The sequence below is a fragment of the Labrus bergylta genome, chromosome 20, assembly GCF_963930695.1.
Source record: "Labrus bergylta chromosome 20, fLabBer1.1, whole genome shotgun sequence".
NCBI classification, from domain to species: Eukaryota; Metazoa; Chordata; class Actinopteri; order Labriformes; family Labridae; genus Labrus; species Labrus bergylta.
This window is the reverse complement of record NC_089214.1, coordinates 10,454,939-10,480,292: the sequence shown is the minus strand read 5'-3', so window position 1 is coordinate 10,480,292 and position 25,354 is coordinate 10,454,939. Positions and strand designations below refer to the sequence as shown.

The following is a 25,354-nucleotide window of genomic DNA, read 5'->3' as shown; positions in this document are numbered from 1 at the left end:
ACTTAAATATATGTGTGTGCCCCACACCATGAATAAAATGTCATGCTCTACAAATCTATAATCCAATTCCTTGCTCAGTTAGATTTGAATAATTATATTAAGGAGATATTAAATAATCACTCGGAACCAATGAAAATTTGGTTTCCTTATTTTGTATACTTACATTTCAGGCTGTACTTTTAGGTGAGCCATGGAGCGTTCTTTTTAGCTTCATGGAACAATACTAAAGTTTTCCAAGAGATAAAGATCTTATTGAAATGCTACAGTACTATTTTTTTTTTTAATCTGTAAATGTAGGATTTCAGGCAGTGAAACCAACAGTTCACACCTGCTTTGTACGGATGGAGGTTAGTAAGACTCAAACTTGGATGGAGAACACTCCATGCAAGAGAAGTGAATTTGCATGTGCATGGATAACATCGTTTGATTTGATTTTGGACATACCAATCTGCTAGAAAACTATTTGTAACAATGGAAACATATTTGTAGATTCTTTCTTTTTTTAGATTTCTTTTGTTTTTTTACATTTTCAGATGTTACATACGTCAAACATAAGCAGATTTACCACATAAAATGCAATGTTAGTTGCAGCCCTAAGTGAAATAACTTGTGGTAATGTGGAATGCTTTTTGCAGCACTGTACACACCACCACCACAAGTACAAACTGCTAAGCTTTATAAGTAATTTGGAGGGGTCATGAATTAACATTAAGTTCTAAAACTTTTGTTTGCTTATTAAATGCTTATCTGGTGCATACAAAATTAAAAATGAGTTTGATCAAGTTTACCAAAAATACTGAGCACAACCACACCTCATTTTAGCCACAGGGCCCCACAGCTCAGTTAGTATGCCCCTGGTAATTGAGGGCGACCCTTACAGTCATTCCCAGTGGACATTTTGCTTTCTTTCATGCTCCGATTGAAATCTGTGCATTTAAACAATTCCCTTTGTCGGTTTGCATACATACATGTTTGTTATTCCCAGTAAATTTTTTTGTCAAATCTAGGTTTTTAAATTACTAAGAAAAATGGTAAGATGAGTGAACTTCCTGACCTCTGCCTCTGTTTGCCCGCGTGACGTCACACGGTGCAGGAGCGCACTGAGAGAGGAAGCGCATCAAGCTGCGTTTGCGCCATACGTCTGCATGTCCTTCCCAGACCTCTTGCACAGGCCAACAAAAAAAAAAAAAAAGAGAAAGAAAAAAAAAAAAACACAAGTACAGTACAAAGAAATGCGCCTAGCTCTCAACTCCACGTTAAAACAGTACCGTGTCCCTTTAAAAGCGTCTGACAAAAAGCCCATATGATCCCCGAGCTCCAATCAGCAATTCCTCCTGCAAAAGCAGCCTCTGCATTTTTGTCTGTCTGAATGCTACAGCAGCACGGGGGGGGGGAAAAAAGACTGTGGATAAGGCAAATAGTGAGGAAATGTGACAATTCAACGGTCATTTTCATGGAGAAGGGAAAACTGGTGCGAAAGGAGTTATTCCGGGACTCCTTTGAGCCTCGAAACGCTGGATCAAAATGGTAGGCTACAGAGGAGCGCTGCATTTTTGTTTATTTTTTTTGTCCCTGTTTGATCTCTTGCAAATTTGAGCTACTTAGCAGGCCGATCAAACTTATTACACTTGTGCTTCATTATGTGCTGGGACCACTGGCTGTCACTTTGTATTGCAGGGCTGTGTTTGATTTGCGGTGAAGTTTGCAACTTGCCGACATGGCACAAGTTGGAAATTGAAGCAGCTGAAAGAATGCAATGGCTACAATAGCTACATTGATGCGGAGAAGGAGTTAAATTCTTTCATATCAGGGCGCTTCTGCATAAAGGCTCAGGTCGAGACGGGTGCAAATGATGACAGGATGGGTGAAACCAAACCCCCCCCCCCTCTCTCCCAGACATGACGGACAGGACAAGTTTGTTAGGCTTTGACATTCACGCACACAGTCTGGATTCTCCTAAGAGAGATGTCACTCCTGTCTTAATAACTTCACTCTGTTGCAGGTGACACTCCTGCAGGCATGTCTGTAGTGGTCAAATAAGAATCAAGCTGCGTGTTAGATTTAGAAGAAGCCTCCATAGTGCAGAGGAATCCCAATTCAAATGACATGTTTTGATCATCAGTTTCATCAGATAATGTTTCATGTTGATGTGGGTCTTGTCTGCTGCAGGAGGTCTGTGTCAGTTTGCCAAATGTCTGACTCCCTTTAACTCCCAACATCCCTCTGTGACTGTGATTTACATGCATTTTAAAGTAGAAGTTGTGGTGTTTTTATCCCCCCCCCATATGTGAGCAAGTATGAGGAAGGTTCTGCAAAGAGAGAGAGAGAGCGTTATGGGAGTAGAGGCAGATAGTGAGGCAGACAGTCAGCTCTGTCTCCAGGGTCATTTTAGGATGCCTCATTAGGAAAGCATGTGGAGCCTGATGCAGCGGTGGAGTAATCCCAGCGCGCGTTCACATCTGGAGGCTTGGGTTAATATCTGGGTCAGGTCAGCGGGGTTAGCCCTGGTGCTCGCTGGGTGGCTTCTGGTGGGAGCAGAGAGGGAGAGGGAGGTTTGGTATTGCTGTGTGTTTGTGTTCCTCTTCTTTTTTTTTATGAGCGTAAGCTGCGATAAAGTGCAAAGCATGTTTGGCAAATACAATGGCTGGTGATTTGAGATACTGTATCTTCTGTTTTGGTAAGCATGCCCTAGATAATTTTGTCAGTTTCTTTGTCGACAGTGACGGCGGATTAGTCCATGCTAATTTGGTTGTTATCAATAGTCTCACCTTTTATCCTATAAAGTGTCTGCATTCATGGATGGATTACTGATCCGTCCTGCCGGGTACAGGCCCAGCGGCTTGAAGGGTCAGATCACATGGCCTCAAAAACCAGAGCCTCTGTGTGGAGTGACTGTTTACATGTTTTGATGTATACTAAGTATAAGTACAGAGAGACACAAATAAACAAAAAGAGATGCTTAACAACTACAGAGAGACACAAATAAACAAAAAGAGATGCTTAACAACTACAGAGAGACACAAATAAAAGCAGAGGTAAAAGAAATCAAGATGACAACAAAGTGACATTGAATAAGTAAAAATACATAAACTATAAAAAGATGTAAAGTGATCTCCGCCACAAAAGATGTTTACAAACTACAAAGAAAAGAAACTGTTTTACTTGGCAAAAAATTACAACAACAAGACACTCAAAATTAGTAATAGATTTTTTTGTATTTCATGTTGGAGAGCAATTAAAACAATATAATGAGACACAAAACTATTTAAATTAAACAGCAAAAAAGACTTCAAAAAGAAGCAGTCCAACTTTAAAGAGAAATGAAACGGGTAAAAGTATTTGTAAATCAACTACATAGAAATGTAAAATGAACCACAATGACACAAGAAAGTTTGACTGGACGCGACATTACTGCAAAGAAAAGCCGGGCAACTTACAGGAAGCAAATGAAGAATGTTAGGATTTAGGTTGGAGATTTGTTTGAACAGCGAAAGAAGAGACGCAAAACAAGAAAGGGAAAAAAAAAAAACATCAACACAAACTGCTTCAAAGTCATGCAAAAATAAAAGAAACAGAACGCGTATAAAACACCAAACAACTTCAGAGAGCCTTGATCCGACTACAAAGACACAAAGAAACAAAGTATTCAAAAAACAACTCCACAGACATCCAAAATAGACCCCCCAAAAATGTTTTAAAGAAATACAAAGAGACACAAACCAGTAGTACTTGACACAGGATGACTACAAAGAGATGCTTCAACGACTTTAAATATCTCAAAGATTACCACAAAGAGATGAAAAAAGATTTTTTTTTTTTTTTTTAAAGAGATGCTTAAAGAACTAAAAAGAGACGCAGTGACTGCAAAGAGATGCAACCTCAGAGGTCACACTTTGTGTTATCATTTTGTGACGGTCTTACTTTAACCAGGGGCCAACTGTCTCCAGGCCCTTAGACGACACTGTTTTATGTTTTTGTGTGTGTGGATGTGCTGCATGTAAAGCTGTCTCAGTTGAATTAGAGCTTCATAATGCACACTTTGTGCCCTCTGACGCTGCTTAATTTCAGAGAGCGTTGTCAGGTCCTGAGCGGCTCCTTCTCTCTCCTCACAGGGTGCTGCGAGTTTTACGTAACTGCCTATTCAGGGCATTCCTGCCCACCCTTGACTTTGAGGCTTCACTGTCTCTGGGTGCTGAGCGAAGGAAACTTGTCTTTAGTCCTTGTGACAAGTGCAGCCATTCCCGAGCCCCGGCAACAAACTCCAGCAGACATGTGTGGCCCCTGGTGGGAGGCGACTCTCCTTGGAAACTCAGACTGTACTGTAGGTGCTGCTAATTTATGCCCCTGAGATTAAGAACAGTGGACAAGGCTGCAGAGAGCAAGGTCAGACTCACCCCGCTTATGTAAGGGTTCTTTTGTTCCTCGTGGTTAAAGTGGCACAAGCTTGCTTCAAACATGTGTTTTACTTCTTGGAATAAATCCACATTTGTGTAGTTTCTCAACTAGCTCAGTGTTTTTCATGGGTTGCTCTATTTTAACCCCTGTGGCACTTCTTTAAAAAAAAAAAAAAATGACTTGAACTCTATTATCAAAGAGGCCAAACAGCTTTTTCCTTGGTGTACAGCTTGATATGAGGATTTCTATTAGCCTTTCATTGTCAGGCATTGAAAGATATTGAGAGAGTATTTTTAAGGGCTCTGTCTGGATGGTTCTTATGACTCTTAGCTGAATTGAGGCCAGAGAGAGAGAGAGAGAGAGAGAGAGAGCGAGAGAGAGAGAGAGAGACTTAGGAGGAGCTTTAAAGCAGACTGAAATGAGTTTTCATGCTGCTTTTTTTTTTTTTTTTTTTTTTTTTTTTTTAGAGATTTGCCAAGCAGTGCAGGGATACTCCAGCTGATAGCCTTTTCATGCACAAATATTTGTTTCATTTGCTCACCCATGAAGATATATGTTTGGCTTTTATAGAGGGTGACATCACAAGCACTTTTTTTTTTTTTTTTTTTTTTTAGCTCCTTCTCTGTGTTTTATGGATTTTGCATGAGAAAAAATACACATCTAATCAAAAACCATCCGAAATATCACTTCACATCAATTTAAAACGTTGTACCCTGTGACATTTTGGGAAAAGATTCTAATTTGATGTCTTGCTAGAAGTTCTATAAGAAGGATACTTTTTAAACTGTACATCCTAAACCACGATCGAATGGTTAGCTTAGCTTAGCATTAAGGGAGAAACACAGCTAGCTTTGCTACACAGTCACAATCTCCCTACTACAGTTTTTGTTCGTTGAATCTGTAGAATTACAACAATTTGCCTCTATATGTAACCAACTGTTAAACAGTGAATTGAGGTGCTTTGTGACTTTTTCCTGATTCAAAGAATGCAGCCTGTGTGCATATAAACCTGCTGTTCACCTAGCACACACGAAATCCTCCAACCTTTTCGCTATCTGAAAGCTAACATTTTCAAAACTCTTCGTAAGTAGGGATGTAAAGATGAATCGTGAAATCGGGATAAATGGATTCAAAGGTGTCAAGATTCCCATTGGTGGGACGCGTTGGTGGCGCAGTGGTTAGGGTGCGCGCCCCATGTATTGAGGCTGTCGTCTCATGCGGGCGGCCCGGGTTCGCATCCCGCCTGTGGCCTCCTTCTCCGCATGTCGTTCCCCTCTCTCTCTCTCTCTCTCTCTCTCCCTGGTTTCCGACTCTGTCCACTGTCCTGTCTCTCCATTAAAGGCCCAAAAATAAATCTTTTAAAAAAACAAAACAAAAAAACATCGGTACTCTGAACAATAAATCGCGATAATATCGTGAGCGTCAGCAGCTGTAGAGCGAGATTTCGAAGTTAAGGATGCGCCACCATCCCGTCTCACCCGGGAGCATTATGTACGGTGGCTGGGAGGTGTCAGGCAATGCATTTACAAAAAACGCTTCGCAAACTCCACAACATTTCGAAGAGTTTTGAAAATGTTAGCTTTCAGATAGCGAAAGGTTGGAGGGTTTCGTGTGTGCTAGGTGAACAGCAGGTTTATATGCACACAGGCTGCATTCTTTGAATCAGGAAAAAGTCACAAAGCACCTCAATATTATCTGTAAACTAGTATAGCATGCTCACTGCACCTTAATCTGTATATTATAATCCTAAGAATACACTTATATTTATAGCATTTATTTATATTTATAGCATCCCATTAATCCAGCCATCCATATATACCTAATAATTCACTTTTTTTAGTCTACATCTGTAAATTTTGTAATTACTGTACATAGCACAGACTCTTGCACTTTCTGCTTATTTGCACTTCTGGTGAGATGCCAAACCTCATTTCGTTACTCTATACTTGTATATGTGTAATGACGATAAAGTTGAATCTCATCTCATCTCAACATGAATGCATTAAAGCTGCAACACGAATGCAAAGCAGTAGCAACACGCATGCAAAAAGAAATTTTGAATTAAACCACAAAGTATAGAGATAACCTCAAATTTTGAATGTAATGTTGTTATATGCCCTGCATGCTGCTCTGTATTTACCTGAAACAATAACGACCCCTGAGCTAGCAACCCTATTATCTGAAACCATCAATCAGAACAAGTTCACTCACAACCCGACTGTGCAAGGGCACGCTCACTGCTCTCTGGGCTTAAAGCCATCCAGGACCATCGATAGTAATTGGTTCACAAGTACAAATGACCAAGAGTGTTTCTTTTCTTAAGTCTTAGTTATGAGGGGTTCAGCCAGACCTCTCTCCAGACTGTCAAAGCAAGAAGCTAAGTTTAGCGATGAGTCTGGCTTTTTGGGACTCTGATCGGGCAAATCAAACCATCTTACTGTTTCCAGTCTTTTTGCTAAGCTAACTGGCTGCAGCTGTATATTCAATATCCAGTTATAAGAGTGGAACAAACGTTGTTTCAATAATCTCCACTGAAAGAACAACAGTCCCCGAAAATGACAGACTGTCTTTAAGTTCATGTTCTCTGTCGTCTATTGATTGGTTGCGGCTAAACAAAACCAATGCTCCTCCTCTACCTCTTTTTTTTTTTCTTTTCCTCCTCCGTCCTCACTGACCTTCTCATCAAACATATCAACTAGCTAGCCACACACACACACACACACACACACACACACACACACACACAGTATTGGCACAACAGAGCGATTCCTCTGATAAGCAGCTCTTTACAGTCTTGTGTTAGCCCCCTCTCTCTCTCTCTCTCTCTCTCTCTCCCTTTGTGTAATGCTATGAAAGGCATAATAAAGATATCACAGCTTCATCTGGTGTAATAGCCCTCAGGTATGTCTCCACCTGCTTGCTGCTACACATCAGAAATATCTTTAGTCTCTAATAGAGCCTAATGGTTTATCTTTCACTCTTTGCGTCATGTTTTCCAATAAATGAGATGCAGCGTCGTCACTGATTTGCTTTTTGTTCAACTTGAAGCTGTTTCTTTTGTGCATTTTCCAAACAGAAAAAAAAAAAAAAAAAAATCTCTTTTTGCACAATCCTCCACACTTTATTGAGCCACAGGTATTTGGCGTCAGGTCCCTGTGTTTACCGATGAATGCAGGCGAGTGTGTGCGCCCTGCGTGTGTGCACATGGGCTGTGTGGTGTCGGCCTGGGAACAGTGTGTTATGACTCCAGCAGAGCGCTGGTGTGTGAAGCGTTGTGAGTGCGAGGAGGAGATGCCAGCACCACGGGCCTCTCTCTTGGCCAGGCTTCCTGACTCAGCGCTTCCTCTCCCCGCTCATTGGCCCAGACACAAGCTTCCTGGCAGAGCTTCAGTGCGGACGCTCTAACCTCATCTCTGACCCCCCCTTTACACCCGCCTCCAGGCAGCTTCTTTGATTATCCAACCGCTCGTCAGAGTCATCTCAACTGCAGACAGCCTGGTTGATGTCTTCTTTCTACAACACTTCTGATTGGGCCACACACACACACACACACACTCACACACACACACACTCTCCCCATGACTTTAGCACTCTGAAACAAACTATTGTCGACTTATTCAAAGAACATGCCTGTACACTTTGAACAAGACTTTAGAGATCATTCAGCTCATGCGGTCCTGCTCACGCTGTCATATTTTAATTCACTGTACGTCACAGAGATGCTGCTCATGCTGTTCTCATCCTTATTTTTGTTTGTGCATCCCAATTTCATGCTCTGGTAAACGCGTATCAGTTGTAGATTGGCTTGTCACCTGTGGTTGCATTTACATATAGATGGAAATGTATTTAAATCTAATGGTGGCGGTAGCTGGTGGAGCTCCATGAGGGCAACGCTGGGACAAGTCCAAACTGGTAGATTAAGACGGGGGGGGAAAAGCCTACAGTGTGGAGGGGAGATTGAATGTCTGGGATTAGAGCAGCACTGCTGATAATATTGTCTTTATTAATTGCAGCCAGCAGTGCCTGCTGTGGTTAAAAAAAAAGAAATGTTTTAATAGGCTGAGGGGAATAAAATAATTAGCTAAAGTAGGGGGAAATAAAACTGAATAACCAGCAGCATGTTTGAAAGTGATTTAGCAACATCTTAATTTATCCTGATGTACATTTACCTCAAATCTAATTTACTGCCATGTGTTGAGGCCGTTCAGCGTATCAAGCCGAGGGCTCTTTAGACTCTTCTTGTTCACTGGAAAATATCCATCAATAAATGAAGTTTTCAAAAATATTGACTAAGCAAAATGTTCTCCAGGGTAACTCACAGTAAAAGTTGAGAATGTTTTTAGGGTTAATTTTCAACTTGAACCCCATCCACCATTTAAATTACAGGATTTCATGATAGTAGAATATCACAATCATCCTTTTATTATCTGATAAACAGTTCGAGTGAAAGTGCAGTGTGCTGCCACCCGCTCATGGCTCTCCCTGACTCTCCACTTTGGATTTTTTTTATTAGCTTTTTTATCACAGCTCTGTAATGATGCTTGTTTAAAGTGAGACCTTGTCACTTTTGCTGTCACCAATCTGGCCTCGTCTCCTCTGGAGCAACATCCAGCCACTCCAGCGGCAGTTAGATCCATTTTTTTTTATTATCTCTCTGCAGGCAGCAGCAGTGTCATCACATATACACCAGATTTAATTGTTTTGTGTTTCCTGACATGAGCGCAAATGCATGATTATGATGCAGGTGTGCATGCATAGGCTTCCAGCGTTGCAGACGTGTAGGTGGATGTACTTGTGCTCCTCCTGCTACTGTACGTGCTTCTTCTACCTCAAGGTCAGTGCTGGGTCTCTGTGCTGATTGGATTTGGAGAGGAGGGAAGGGAAAGGGAGGGGAGGGAGCGCAGACTGCAGACAGAGGAGAAATCTTTCACAAGTCACACGGACAGATTATGAGACGGCGGGGCCCGTGGGCACAGCCGTGATCATGGCCTCCAGGACTCTGCTGTATTAGACACCCAGATCAAAAGCATGTTGTTGCTTAGTGTCTTTTTGCATGTTCAGCATCTATCTTTATGGAAGCGTTCATGTTTGTGATCATTGGTGTCTTCCTTGGTGTTCTGCAGCTCTTTGTGCTCATTATACATTTTATTTGTTGATGTCTTTTAGCATCTCTTTGTGTTTGATTTGCAACTCACTGCATCACTATAGCAATAGTTTTAATCTCTGTTGTATATTTACCTCCCCTCCCTGTTTTTGGTCATGTTGTGGTCATTAATCATGTTCTTGTAGTTTGGTTTGGGGGTATAATTTCAATCATTTTGCGTTTGTTTGAGGTTGTTTTGTGTCTCTTTGAGGTTATCATTTTGTAGTTTTGTGCATGATGTTGCTCATTGTACACCTGGTAGTGGCTCATTGTGTGTCTTATTGAAGTTGTTATACAGTCTTTTAGCATGACTAAAGTTTGTAGCTGTGTGAATGGGCTTTTTATACAATACTGAATCATCCTATAACAATTCAGTGAGGCTATGACTGTTTCTAGTTGTTTTGTGCCTCTTTTGTATTGTCTCTGTCCTGATGTTGTTTTTGTATCACTTCTGTGTATGTTTGCATCTTTAGCTTAAAAAAAAAAAAAAAAAAAATGTTGATGGACACGCTACCTTTAACAGATGCTCTGGGTCAGGGATGCCCCCCCCCCCCCCCCCCGTTTGTACAGCGATCCACCCACGACCGGCTCAAGTCGTGAGCAGGGAGACAACTTGGCAGGCTGTTGCCATTCTTGCCCTGCCAGTTTCCTTGACCAGATGAAAACCAGGAGTTGAAGCAGTGCCACGATTCACACCAAGGGAATTAGAATGCACTCCTCTGGCTGGGGTTTCTCTGGGAATAAAACTCTCTGTCATTTGGCGCGGCTGCAGGGAAGGTCTGGTGAGCACACAGAGGACACAGTGTCACTCATTACCCTGATGACTTTTTAATGGCTGTCTGATTGGACTCCACCACAGACGACATGCCCTTGTCCCGTGCCGACTGCTGGCGTTAACATGGAGTCTGACCTACGCTCGGATGTCGCTGTGAGTCCTTGCTGGTGTAACTGGGTGTCTTCTGTGTGCGGAGTTTATATTCTCTCATGCTTTGCTCTCGTCTGCCCTGATGATGACTCAGGGATCTGTGCGTGAGGGGGGCGAGGGGGTGGGGTGTGTGTGTGGGGGGGGGCTCTTTTCCTACAGTCTCCTTGCCAGTGACTGAGATGAGGCCTGACACGGTGCCCGCTCTCCTTCCTCTGGGTGTCAGTCACAACGAGCCCTACGCTGGACCCCCTCCGCATGACACCGGCGCACTGTGCTGAGTGTGCTCTTCACTGTAGGTTGAAGTAGCAGATTCCCCCAAACCCCCCCCCCCCCCCCACCACCCCCCCCCCACCCCCCCCACCCCCCTCCCCGCTGGGTGACAAGAGGGCCGGAGCATGAACTCATGAGCTGTCTCCACTGTGGCTTGTTGAATGTCTCTTTTTTTTGTACCTGTTGGTCATTTCCCAGTAAAGTGAAATCTCTGTGCACATGTTTGACATTTGGCTGCTTTTGCATCCTGCACTTATTTTTGATTTAAATTCAAACTCCACCCAGAAATTGCTTGTTCTTTTCAGCCTGTCAAAGATATGTCAACGTTGGCGTAACTGTTCTCATATGCACAGAAAACCAATCAATTCATCAGTCACTCGTGTGCCAAATCAAAACGAACGCTTTCTCAGGACACTTGAAAGAATGAGCAAGTGTCGACTGTACTCTTTAAGTGACCAAACTTTCCTTGTTTGTTCGAGAGGACAGTGGATGGAGTAGGAAAGCGGGGAGAGAGAATAGGGAGTGAAGTGCTGTAAGGGAGCGGAGAGTCGGACTTGAACCCTTGCCGCCCGCTTGGAGGACTTAATCGTCCATACATGTTTGGCCGTCAGCGTCCTGTGACTATTATTATTTTTGACGTGGTTATCAATGTTTCATTCTAAATGAGTCACTGCTCTCAAATTTGATGGTGGAGAATCTGAGGTTCAGACTTTTCTACTATAGTTCTTTTTTTAAACAATAATTATCAATGAATAAAAGTTGTGTGTCTGTCCCCCAGCACACCTGCTTCAGTTTAAAAAGGGTCGAGAATTGAACGTTTGAGGACACCGAGTTCAGTCTGAACTGTTTGTATGCAGACAGAGAGAAAGCTTTAACCCCCCCCCCCCCCGCAGGTTTCTCCCCCTGGGACTCCCTCCTGCCTGAATACAACCTGCCCTCCCTCGCACTATTGATGTGTCCACGACTTTACGCTGTGCTCTGACATTGGCCCCCGCTAATGGCTCAGTCTGTTCACTGGCCAGCAAGCCAGTCGAGGTAGCTGTTGTTTCGTGCCCGGCTCATAAATCTGTCGAAATAACGATGTGCGGTTATTATAACACGAGATGAAACATTAAAATGGTTACAAAATTGAAGGCATTATAAAGTTTTATCGGAGCTCAAATTAAAGGTTTTCATGTGCAGTACTTATTAGTGGCCTTGCAGTTATATTGTTGTGATGTTTCATGTATATTACATTCGTGAGACCACTTTCCAAACGGCAGCTCTGTGGAGGTCACGACACAGCCAAGGTTTGTAGCTCGGCTGTGCAGTGATGGAGACTTTACAGAGTAGTAAATCTACATGGGCCGTCCAGTGCAAAGGTGTGGGAGAGAAAGGGCATTCTCACCAGTGAAAGTCAAGTAAGAGAGAGAGGTTTCATTCCCAGACTCTGCTCTGTCTGGCTCAGGTCCAGGGCTCCAGTATCTGCCAAGTGCAGACCACGCTGACCTAGACGTGGTTGATCTGGTTGAAGATTTACTCTGAGAATGTATTTTTATTATTACAAGCTTTGACTGACTCATTGCGTCTCTCTGTGAGCTTGTCTTACTGTTTCTGAAGACAGCTAAACGTGCATTAGCTTCTCTTCCAGCATAATGTTAAGCAGCTTCACCAAAACCATAGAAGTGAGCAGTTTTCCATTTTTAAGACATTGAATTTGAATTAAACCACTGCTATTGGGGTGCTCAGGGCAATGTTTTTCTCGTTTTTTTTTGTTGTTGATTATTTTAATAAAATATACCAATCTTCAATAAGTGGGCACATTTTATGTCACACACACACACACACACTCAAATGAATCCTTAAAAATGTTTTGGATAAAGTCAGGAATTTCATTTGCTGTTGAAGACCATCTCAGATGATCAAGCATCTACCAAATACTAAGATGTGCAAAGACGTAATTATCTGTATCTGATTAACCCAAAAAATATCTGTATCTGTATTAGCATACAAGCTTCACACCCTGAGCTTGGTGTAGAAAGAACATGAAATCAGGGGAAAATGTTTGTGTCCAAGGTCGAAATTTCAGCATTTAGGCAAAAGTCTAAACACATTTCTGAAAGTGCTGAGAAAAGTATGAATATCTGAACTTCTACAAATCCGTGAAGACTAGGCAGACTCCTTTCATGAACTGAGCTCATTTCATGTCAACAAAAGTTCAGAAACATGTACTAACTGGTCATAGTGGGGCGACTGTTCTCTCAGTGACAGGATACTGTTTTTCATGGAGCAACCTATTTAAAGCTAACTGTCTTTTCCTTTTTAAACCCACAGCCACAGTTAAATAACATTGAAACTAGTTAAATAACACTGAGTTAACATCGGAGAGTTGGGGTGTGAAACAGGCCTCTATAATACAAAGATCCGCCCCCCCCCCACATGTTGTGTTTAGCAGTCGAGTGTAGAAAGTGTGTACAGGGCTTTGATTGAAGCCTGTTTAAATGACACCTCTTGTTTGGTGCGTCAGTAATCCCCCCGCTGCATGTTTGTCACAGGTCAGGCTCGATATGAATAATGTATGAGGAGACATCTGACTGAGAGGCTGGTTAAAGGTGGCGCTCTCTCTAATGACAGCAAACAAGCTCTCTCCCTGACATTTCCTCTGAAAGGAGGGGCGGAGAGAAAGGTGCTGAGAAGGAGCTAATGACACTCAAAGATGGAGCGAAGTGGATGCATGCAGTCCTTTAAATGCAAAGTACTCGCTCAGTTTGTTTTTGAAGCAGAGTGTGATGAAATATGACAAGGTGTCGTTGTCTTTATTGTATTTGGACAGACACAGCAGCTGCAGGCTGAATACGACTGTCTGCTATTGGATTTGATAGTTTAAAGCATTGTCCTGAATAAAATAATGAATCATTTAGAGATTGAGTTCCTTCTATTATTTATCAGTGTACAAATCAACTCTCAGGGCATTTTCATCTGAATAACTTTGCCGTAGAAAGATACTTGAAATAATAATTATAGTAATGATGAGCACACAATTGAACAGTTTGAGCAAATAAAACAATGAATCATATTTTCAAGAGCAGAATCACAAACACTACAGTTGATCATTGTCTAACCTGACATTGCTACAAGGTTAGCCTTTCAGAGGAAGTGCTTTACTTCTGATTCTTTCTTATTGTTGTTGATATGGGGATCTGGCTTTTTCTAATGCCGGAACAAAATTGCATTTGCAAGGAGCACATGACAGTATATCGCCATATTGGTTTTTTGAGCATAGCCCGAGTACAACTGCACGTATAACAACGTGGAAAACTTTGAACCATTTAAAGTGTTTTTATTTTCGTCCTAAACCATTGTTGTTTAATGTGCTCTGACATCTTATCCGGTAGAATTGAATCTTCGCCTGTGTTGTCCCATTTGAATCCACAGAAAAAGGAGTCGATCGTTATCACCAAAGGAGCATAACTTCCAGTCTGCAACTTACACTTGATCTGATTAAGGCTGCAGCATTTTGCCCTTGGGCGATGTCTGTAGCCTCGCATGGAGGAGAGATAACCCGATCTCCGCTCCTCTCTGGCTCAGAGTCCAATTTAGCAGCTCAAAACTATGAATAAATCTAACACTCTATAATTGAATTCTTCAAACAGGCCACAATTTCAAGGTGAGGCCTGAATGCAAATCCATTTTCTGGCCTTAACAAAGAAAAGTCATTTTCATCTGGATAGAAAAGTCGAAGAACAATTTTTCAGCGGAAAGAACAATAGACTTGTCTTTTTTTAGTTTGATTCATGCTCTTTTAGAGTGTTACATAAATGCCACAATGGTTATTGTACCTAAATAAATGACTCGTTTAGTGTCTCGTCCTTTTCCTTTCTCCTTTTATTGTAAGAGTCCTTTTCTTGTCCGGCCTCAAAATACAGAGAAGAGAATCAAGGATGTAATTACAGCTCACAGCTACATCCTCTTTAACTACATGTCTGCCAAAATAAAGCTCATATCTATACTTGTCCTATTCTGCCTCTAAGAGATGCCCAGAATGATAAATTCCATTAATTGTTTAGAGGGTTAGTTAGTATTTATTCGGCATGGTTTGCCTAATTATTTCTCCCGACATGTTTTGTCTTGTGCATAATTCTGCGCTCCTCAGGGACGGTGTAGCGAGTGGGTGTGCAGAGAGAGCCGGCTAATGGGATGGAGATGGCACTGAATACCAATGCTCTGACCAGCCAGTCCTTGCAGACACCAGACACTGTGTTTGTGTTTGTTGTTGGTGTGTGTGTGTGTGTGTGTGCGTGAGTGTGCACATTTGTGTTTTTTTGTGCATGATTGCACATCACATACGTGTGTGTGTGTGTGTTTGTGTGTGTGTGTGTGTGTGTACTTGCGTGTGTGTGTGTTTGCTGTTCTCACTGCTCTGTCCCCACTCACATCCCGTCTGGATCGAAACCCTGCCCTTCCTGTGCTAAAATAAACCCACCTTGGGAAGTGGAGGACCTTGTACAGAGAGCTGAGTGTTACACCTTTTGACTCGTATAGTGCTGCATGCATACAGTCTGTGACTTTGTGCAGAACACTTAAGAAAACAATAATATGTTTTCAATAATTGTTCGGTTAGCTTGTGGTTTGTATACATCTACATATAGAACAATAACCACACATCTCTCCTTTGAGGTACAAAGAATAATGAAGTGGTGTTAAACTACATTAAGTCTTAGGCATGAACATTGGTCCCAAAACATACAAACATAAGGCTACATAATAGCTAGCCTATTTCTGGAGGTCAATTTGCATGTATAGAAGTAGTTGAAAGCTTAATTTCAAAAGAAAGAACTTGGGTTGCTTTTGTCAACTTTTTTTCCATTAATTATTATTTTATTTTTTTTGCCTATTCATTGAAAATAAAGGAAAATAACATGGCTACATGTTCCAAGAGAAAACATAATTTGTAAATCAATGCTTAATCCAAAGGCAACTAGAGTTAATTGAAGATCTTGAAGTTGTTTCCCTTCTCCTCAAGAAGGCTTCTTCAGTTCTAAACTAACTGGTGGACAGAGCTAGACATTTACGCTGTCTTTAATCAGGTCAAGGTCAAGGATGGTCTGTGGGTCGTTAGGGTCGCATGTTACAAGGTCGGACTGGGGCCTCTGTTGGGAACTTGTGACCTCAGTGTCCCCCAGATGACCTGGGGTGTTGACTCACGACTCAGCTAGCTAACCCCTCTGATGTGAGTCATCTTTGCCCATTAGCATGCTAATGATCCACAGAGGCTGACATTTCTAGCTCCCTCAACCAGTCACAACCAGAACTGAAGAAGCCTTTCGGAGGAGAGAGAGGACCATTTCCATGTTGGCTGAGAACATACACAGAAACGGAATTTGTAGTCCTGAAGAGTTTGAAAAGCTTCTTTCTAAATAAGCCCCTATATGCAAATTCACACAACAAGGAAGAACGTTAAGAAATATTTAAATAATTGTACTTCTATGTAATAATAAAGTCATTCATATCTAAACAGTTTCTTCTCTTCCGTCCCTCTCTAGCTCATAGTGGAGAAGACCACAGACTTCCCCTCTGCTGAGTTCTCTCTGGTGGAGGATGTGGCTCTGCACTTCACCTGTTTGATGGACAGGCTGAACGAGCAGCGCCTCTTCCAGCCTGACCTCTGCGACGTTGACATCGTTCTGGTGCGTCAACACAGCACCTTCCCCGCCCACAAGGGAGTGCTGGCGGCCTACAGCCCATTCTTCCACTCCCTTTTCGCCCAGAGCAAACAGCTGCGTCAGGTGGACCTGTCGCTGGACGCTCTGACCTCTCAGGGCCTGCAGCAAATCCTCAACTTCATCTACACCTCCAAACTGCTGGTGAGCAGCCGCACTGTCCGTGACGTCCTCAACGCAGCAACCCTTCTTCAGATGAGCGACATAGCGGCCTCCTGTCGTGACCTTATCAGCAGCCACTCGCTGAGGACCACCTGTGCCGATATGGCCAATCAGGAGGGGCTCAGCGGCAGTGACCCAGCGTTGCCCCCCAGCCAGCTGTACTCGGAGATCAAACAGGAGTCAGAGCTGGGGAGGGTGTACAAGAGGGATGGCAGCAGCCCGTTCTCTGTGAGGGTGGAGGAGGCAGGGAAGTCGACCTCCCAGCAGAAGCAGTATTACCAGAAGGAGGATGGGTCAGGGGGCGGGGCTAACGCCGGCATGGCTTCTTTGTGCAAAGTAGAGAGCAACGGAGAGGAGTCAAAGACGGCAGATAGCCACGCCTCCTTCAACAGAGACCAAATCATCGTTGAAGTCAACTTAAACAACCAGACCCTCAATGTGTCAAAGGGGTCAGAGGGAAAGTCGTTGACCGCAACAGAGACGGCCACCATCTTTGGTCATTGCCATGACAACGCGCCAGACTCAGAGGACGACGAGGAGAACGAGGCGGAGAATGAAGACACAGTTGAAGAAGAGGATGACGATGACCTGAAGAGGAGGGACCTACTTGGGCAGAGTAGCGAGGAGGATGACGAGGAGGAAGATGAGGAAGAGGAGGAGAACACTTTAAACATTCCAGGGTTGGAGCAGGCGGCCTTGTTGGATCGACCTCGCAGGGGCACCAGAGCCTTTGCCGTGGCGGGCACAACTGCGTCCATGCGACAGACGCTCACAGAGGCCACGCTGGCCAACCAGCGGCAGGGCGGGAAGAGGACGCTGGACGCGGAGGGGCTGAGTCAGAAAGTGAGGCTGGAGGAGAAGCAACACTTCCCGTGTAAGAAATGCCCCCGCGTGTTTAACAACCGCTGGTACCTGGAGAAACACATGAACGTCACACACAACCGCATGCAGATCTGCAATAACTGCGGGAAGCGCTTCCTGCTGGAGAGCGAGCTGCTTCTGCACCAACAGACTGACTGTGAGAAGAGCATCCAGGTATGACTGACCACAAACAACTATCCCTTACTCACGTCCTAGTTCTAAAGTTCTGTTCCTCCCATCACTTTTAGAGAGGGTACTTCAACAGAAAAATGAAGTTAAAGATTATTCAATGTGATGATGGTGAGCCTATAAATCAGAGCTAATATTGTAGGTTTGCTTCAACTGATGGACTTGTTGACCAATGCAGGCATGTCAGGGCTGATCTTCATCATGAACTAGAGAAGCTGCTGTGGTCAATTATCTGTCTAAATCCCTCCTGTCAGAGTATAACTGCTTTAAAAAAAAAAAAAAACGGATTTGTTTGCACACCCCTGTTTACCTTTTGAATAAATGTTTCAGCTGAGCAATGCAGCAACGCAAGTGTGAGCAGAAATATTTTGCGACCTTCGTAATGTAGTGATCACTGGATCACTCGCTACATCACAGCAACAGATTCTGCACATGGGTGACTTGTTGCTCTGCGTATTTTTTTTCTGTTATCATGTCCCACGTGAGGAGCAGTGTATGTTTTTGGGCCTCTTGACAGCCCTCACTGTACCCCTCAGTCTACGATGAGTTTGACCTAATCCTACATATTGATGAAGCTAATAAGAGCTGGATGTAGCCTGACGAAATGCTCTGCAGAGACTCATTTGGGTGGGGAAACAAATCATTACACCATTATTCTTGATGTTTTAGAAGAAAAAACATTATATTTGAGCTTCAGTTAGGAGGTGGCAGCATGTATTTAAAACATTTTCTCACAAAACATCCTTAAATTACACCTCAAACCAAGCTGAGGCAAACCAGGTAAACCATGGATCCTACTTTAAACACAAACTGATGCCTCTTTTTGGCTTATATTTCTAATGTATGAACAGTATTTAGAATGTTTTTTTTGTTTTTTTTAAACTGAGTCGGTTAGTCAGTGAACTGGTAGTTATTCATAATCAATTCTGATCTCTATCTCTGTTCCTCCTCTATTGCCCACTCTGTATTGAGCAGCTGGACTCCTGCTGTGGTTTTGAAGATCATTTGCCGCTTTAATCTTCTGGCTCTAATTGCTTTTTGCTACAGTGCACGCTCAAGTATCTGTATAAGCACACACACCTGGATTGTATTTGCAAAGGCCGGTCTTGATAATGATCTCCTTAATGTGTCATACCCAAATAACTCCAGTAATAACTTTGTTTTTCTCCCCCTAAAGTGTGTAACATGTGGTAAGGCCTTTAAAAAACTGTGGTCCTTACACGAGCACAACAAGATTGTCCATGGCTACGCCGAGAAGAAGTTCTCCTGCGAGATCTGTGAGAAGAAGTTTTACACCATGGCTCATGTCAGGAAGCACATGGTCGGTGAGTGGCAGTGAAATGGAAGATTCTGGTTGGTCGCTTTGTTCCCGTTTGTTAATTTAAGCTTCCTGTCCTACATCCTTTTGATTGTTGAGGGGGGGGGATTTGTTTTGGGTGTTTCTTTCCTCTTCCATGTTTTGGCAGATAAACATCTTTTTACCCAGACTTACTTTTGTCATACTTTTGTGTTTCAGCTCTTAAGGAAGTAGTGTAAAAGACGGCGTATATCTGACCAATGGTGTAACTTCAGATTAACTATCATATTTACCACAATCAAAGCATTCATGGTCCTTAGCATTGAAATGAACCAATAAAAACATTGCATCCACTGATGTTCTTATGTGCTTGTAAAGTAAAGGGCAACAGTTTGCTTACTTGTCCTCCTGTTGCCATTTGATCAAGAGTGACTCAATACTGTGTAACATTTTGTTAATGTGTGTGTTTAGCCCATACGAAGGACATGCCATTCACCTGCGAGACGTGCGGGAAGTCGTTCAAGCGCAGCATGTCCCTGAAGGTTCATTCTCTGCAGCACTCCGGAGAGAAACCCTTCAAGTGTGAGGTTTGAGCTCCTTTTATTCACTACTATGACTCTCCACTTTCATGAAGGAGTTTCACTGGATCTGAGATTTCTACCAGTTTTGGAACTTTCTTGAGTCTTTCACACTCAAAGTTAATAGTCCCCGTACCTTTGCTATTATGACGGTAGCTTTTGGAAATATATGATATAAGACTGAAATATCTGGAATAGTTGTTGGGAAATATGTTGAATTCTCTCCAAAACTAAGATTAGGAGATCGATACCATGTTCGTGTCTGTGGAGTAAATTAGAGAGTTCAGCCAGGAGAACTTCAGCAGCTACTCTCAGCCTGTCACAAAATAGAAAAAAAAGTACTGAGTCAAGTGATCTGCTTCTGGCCTTAGCTTGATATTTACATAGACATGTCACATTGGTATTAACTTTCTCATCTGTGCAAATAGTATAATTCCCAATATGTCAACCTTTTCTGTAAAGCAGACTTTGAAATGTCCTTTCGTTTCCAACTTTAGTTTGACCTCATAACATTAGACATGTTCTTGTTTTCCAGGCTGCCTGCTAAACTCAACAGGTGTCATGCCATAAAACTGTTTATATTTCACGTTGAATACTTTTTATTGGTTTCATGATGGAAAACGGTCTCAATGTGTTTTACAGAAACACATTTTCTCACAGCTGAGTGGAATCAGATATGTTGTTAGATATATCAGCATGTCTGGCTTTTGTTCACTTTCTTTTTACTTTTCTGCAAACATGTGGATTTAAAAACACTGAGTTTTTATTTTTGTGTCACTACCAGTCATGATCAATTGTTTTTTTTTTTGTTTGTGAAAATGTTGCCTGCTTGCCATTTCAGAACTGCAGTGAGCGCTTCCAGTACAAATACCAGCTGCGGTCCCACATGAGCATTCACATCGGACACAAGCAGTTCATGTGTCAGTGGTGCGGAAAGGACTTCAACATGAAACAGTACTTTGACGAACACATGAAGACACACACTGGTGAGTGAGGATTTGAATCCATCTGAGGTTTCTTCAAGCGTGTTAAAGCTGGATCACAGAACTGTTTTTTTTAAACTACCATGAACAGATTTTTCAACTTAAGTTGTGTGTGTGAAAAAAGCCTTACAAATATAAATATAAGTTCAAACTAAAGTCCTCACAGTGTCACTGACCAGACGTAGCGAGCCCTGAGGTCTTTCAAATGTGTTTGAGAACATTATTTAGTCTTCTTTTTCCTGTCCAGTTGCCAATTGTGCCAACTAGTGGTTAAAAAGCCCAACGGTTACCTTATGTTGATGCCTGCTGGTTAGAAAAAAACATTAGACACTATACTAGACATGTAGCAACATTAGAATCTAGTTTGAGTTAAACAGCTGATAAAATCATAATTGAGTACTTGTAGCTCAGTTTTGGTCCCCACCAGCTCCTGAAGGAAATGTCGTGCTCTTATGCTCCTGACGGGCCACAGTATGTTAGTTACTAACTAACTTTATTATGTCGACATTTAGGGCAGGGCAGGTTGTGTGGAGTGAGTTTTAAGTTGGCTAAAAGTGATCCTACATATGTGTTTAGACTTAATTGAAACGTCAAAAAACAATTATCTACAAGATTATCAAAAAGCTCCTTGGATCTTGGATGATCATGTACAGCATGTGGCTTGATACTCTGGGTGACCCATTTCGCATTGCACTCTTTCTTATAAGATTAATATATATAGTATATAAATGTATGCTGATTTTTAATTTTTAATGTAGACAATGTATGCAGAAGTTGTAATTTGTCCCTCCCTGTGCAGGAGAGAAGCCGTACATCTGTGAGATCTGTGGGAAGAGCTTCACCAGTCGGCCCAACATGAAGCGCCACCGCCGAACCCACACCGGAGAGAAGCCGTACCCCTGCGAGGTGTGCGGCCAGCGCTTCCGCTTCTCCAACATGCTCAAAGCCCACAGGGAGAAATGCTTCCGCGTCAGCAACCCCATGGTTACAGACATCAACAACCCCCTCAGTCTTGACCATCCTTTGGGCCTGCCTGCTGTGGACTCCTCCGGTCAGGTGCAGCATGGGACAGCGCTCCCTGCTACATCTGTGACCACACCCGCTGCTGCCTCTAGCCCACACCCTCTTCACCCCTTGCTGCACTCCATGGGAGGGCTGCCACCAACCCCTCATTTACCCCCACCGCCTCCTCTGTTCTCTGCCGGTAGGATGAACTCCAACAACTAACAGATCTCTGTAGCATCTAAAGCACTTTTGTTACATTTATATTATTTTTCTTAGAGCTTTTACGAGGACTCCTGCAGCAGGAGACTGATGCTCCTCAGTGACATTTACACTGAGGGGAAACACTGACTGAAGGCTACATGGAGGCCTCATAACAACCAACCTACACCTTCCACATTATGAAAGAGTTATTTTTTACTCTGTTAAATACAATAGATAACCTCAGAGTCCAGTAGGACATGTCGTCACCACGCTTTTCATCATGAATTTCACAACTCTGTTCTGGTTTTATTATTTCACAACCGCCACACACATCTCTCCAGAGCCTTGCACAATGCGTTGATTGTAGCATCTTTTGCAAATTGGGAGGAAGAGTTTCCTAAAGTCAGTGGTCATCAGAAGTAATGAGACCACAATATGATGAGAAAAAAATGTTTTATTTGGATCATTCTCTGCCAAGTTGTAGCAAGTGGATCTGGTATGACCCAGCAATAACCAAATGCTGATTTGTCTTTGAGCGTATACATGTATATGGCAATGCCAATAACCAAATCCTGTAAGCTCACGTAGTTAGTTAATGTTAAACAGCATTTATAATCGATCCTGCACCTTACATTTAACTCTAGTGATATTTACTCCTATTTGTCTTCATTTTTATAACCGTGATAGTATGTAATTCGTGGCACGTTATGTCAATTTGTAAGGACGTAGGAGAAGCTGAGACCTCTGGAGAGTCAGCTGTGCAATTCTGTTTGTGTTGTTTGTGTCCGTCTGTGTGTGTGTGTGTGTGTGTGTGTGAGTGTGTGTGCGTTTGAAATGTGAAGCTGAGATGGTAAAAGAGGATCTTTATATCTATGTGCAGCCAATAGAATTTGAGCTTCCCGAGTCAGGAAATTGAATAATTTGTTGACCCTCTTCTTTTGCTTACATTAAGCAAGTGTGCTCCATTCCTGTAGATCTGGCTTTGAGAAAATCTCACACTTTTCTGTGACTAATGTACTCAAACCTTAATTTAATGTACTCAAACCCATAGGTTATAGAGCTACTCTTAATATTAACCAATGGCTCATTTCCCAACTAAGCCTGCTCTGTGTAATCAGTTTGCAGGATAAAAAAAGCAACAGGTGACTATATTAATGGAATACTTGCTAACTTAGTTCATTAAATGTGTACATTTCATCATAATGTATATTGTGTAATGATAAAGATTTATATTCCAATCTCTTCAAGAGCACTGACAGTGATTTTTTTTTGGCACAAAGAGTGAATCAGTAAAAGGGCTCTTCACTATTATAAACCAGACAATTTCTTATTGAAGTGATCTATAAGCTGATCAATGTTAGAGAGCTGCAGTTTTTTATACTGCTTTGAGTTGGGTGTCTCGGCATGCACTTTTGACACTTGTTGTCATGAACTTTCTGAAAAAAAAAAAAGATGATTTATTGAAACATTTGTCTAAAAAGTTCTTACCTTAAAGGAAAGATTTTACATTTTGGGAAAAACATTCATTTAATTTCTTGGTGAAATAGGCTACCAGTCCCGTGTGTAAAAGCAGAACTAGCTAACCAGTAGTTAGCCAAGCACTAAGACTGAAAACAAAAGGAAACAGATATAGCCTGGCCTAGTCTGTAGGTCCAAACAGTTTTTGTAAACTATTTTAAGTGTACTTGTACAATAAGAAAAGTTGAAAAAATTTCAATAAACACTTTTTGTTTTTTTATTTAGTTTAACAAAACGCTGTCAATGAGACGGCTAGCAAAGGTCATGATATAGGCTACATCCAATTGAAAGAAAGCCAGACTTTGAATTTGTTTTCATCTTTAAACTATTTGTGTACATATCAAACTAACATAAATTAAATTCACAAGGTTTAAAGATGTAGGTAGACAGAAGATGTAGGTAGACAGATTTTGTAGGATGAATCCAGGCTAACCGTTGCCTACTGTTTACAGTATTTACGCTTAGCTAGGTCAACTGGCTGCTAGCTCAAGCTTTATACCAAATTCACGACTAAGGTATCAGTTTTCTCATGTAACTCTCTGCAATAATAGAGGGTGGAAGAAAATCCAAAATATCAGAGTAATACTTTAAATTCTTAGTTTGAATCAATTACTAATCCAAAAATATTCGCTGTGCACTATTGATGCACTCTTGCTCACTTTACCTAGAGATAGCAAACTTTAAGTGTAGCGTTCACCTGTAAATATAGTTAAGGTGTGTTTCTTCCTCGTTATCAAATCCTCATGTTTACATTTGGAGAGTCAGTTGAATGTTGCCCCCATATGTGTCTTGGCTGGTACTACAGAAAGTTGGAATTTGCAGTTAAGCTTTTTTAAATGTAATAATCTGTTCATTGTTTTATTTAAACGACACATTTAAGCACCTTTAGTGTATTCTCATGTTGAAGTTCACCCAATTTATGTATTTCAGAAACTAAATGGTAAGGGCCACATTAGATGTGATTTGATATTGGTACTATTTTCTTTTTTCTTCGTGTGTCTAACACGTTTTGTATTTTTATCGTTCTCATTTTGTACAGGGTCCAGTTTGAAACTGCCCTTTAAATGAAAAGTCTAGACCAGTGAAATTGTTCACTATATTCTGGCCTTTACTAATCAAATTTACTGCTTAATTGGAGGTAACCTCCAGCATCAGTAACGAACTACAATTTAGAAATTTTAGGCAGTCTGATGAGGTATGATCTGGTCTTTAGATGTGACCTCTGATTGTTGAGAGAGAGAGAGGACTAAAGGCTTCCTGTCAATGTCACAAAACACAAGACTGTTGCTCTCTTGTGGCACCTTGGTAAACTGCACTATCTAAGAGGTCTAATGCTAAAAAAAGCCTTGTAACACATAATCATTTATGAGGCTAAATTTAAATGCATTATATGTATTCTCCCAGAAAGGCCTACTGTTAAGAGAAGCACTTGCCCAAGAGACAAAACTGAGATACTGTGGTTATAGTTTGTGTGTTTGCCTTACAGGTGGAGGGAATTGAATGTTTTAAGTTCGGGATGATGGTAATGGAGGAGATAGTAGTCAATACTACTGACTTATGCACTTTGAATTTGATTGCCTCACTTTAGCCCATAATAGGGAACATGAAAACAGAAAAAAGGTTTAAAATTTCCAGAAAAATTCAAAACATAAAGCATACATTTGATGGTTGAAATGTATGCTCATATTTGATGAGCAGTTAATGTATTAATGTTGTTTGTTCAAGTTTGATCAGACAGGCTGAGTGAGGGCTGACCTGTGTTTTTGTTTCTTAGTATAATTTAAGGTGATGTTTGGCGATGCACCTAAACTGCTATTCTATGTTCTGGTCCGCCTTTTTGCACTGTGCAAACAAGTATTTGTGTCACTTTCAGACATGGCTGTTTCAGATCTGTTTCTTTTCTGATCACTATTAAAGAAACTAGTTCAGGTCATGAAAGGGTCCAAATATGTGACTGTTGTATATCATGCCAAGAGAAAATTATTTGCCAAACTGAGGGGAAAAAAAGGATATTGATAACCGTAAGCACTTTATACTCCAGTTCAGTGACCACAGTTTGAAGGCAGTTGTTTTGAATCTGCTGACAACATGTTGGCAGGAGTTCAGCCCTTTTAGACACTTTTTTTGT

At 41.8% G+C, this 25,354-nt stretch overlaps 1 protein-coding gene across 1 annotated transcript; it reads left to right on the top strand.

The window, feature by feature from the left end:
* The first annotated feature begins 1,094 nt into the window (after nucleotides 1-1,094).
* Nucleotides 1,095-25,331, top strand: zbtb47b (zinc finger and BTB domain containing 47b). The gene is made up of 6 exons (XM_020645847.2): nucleotides 1,095-1,527; nucleotides 16,256-17,629; nucleotides 18,822-18,969; nucleotides 19,413-19,528; nucleotides 20,361-20,505; nucleotides 21,302-25,331. The coding sequence occupies exons 1-6, from the start codon at nucleotides 1,525-1,527 to the stop codon at nucleotides 21,727-21,729; spliced, it is 2,214 nt and encodes a 737-aa protein (XP_020501503.1). The 5' UTR covers nucleotides 1,095-1,524; the 3' UTR covers nucleotides 21,730-25,331.
* Nucleotides 25,332-25,354: the final 23 nt, after the last annotated feature.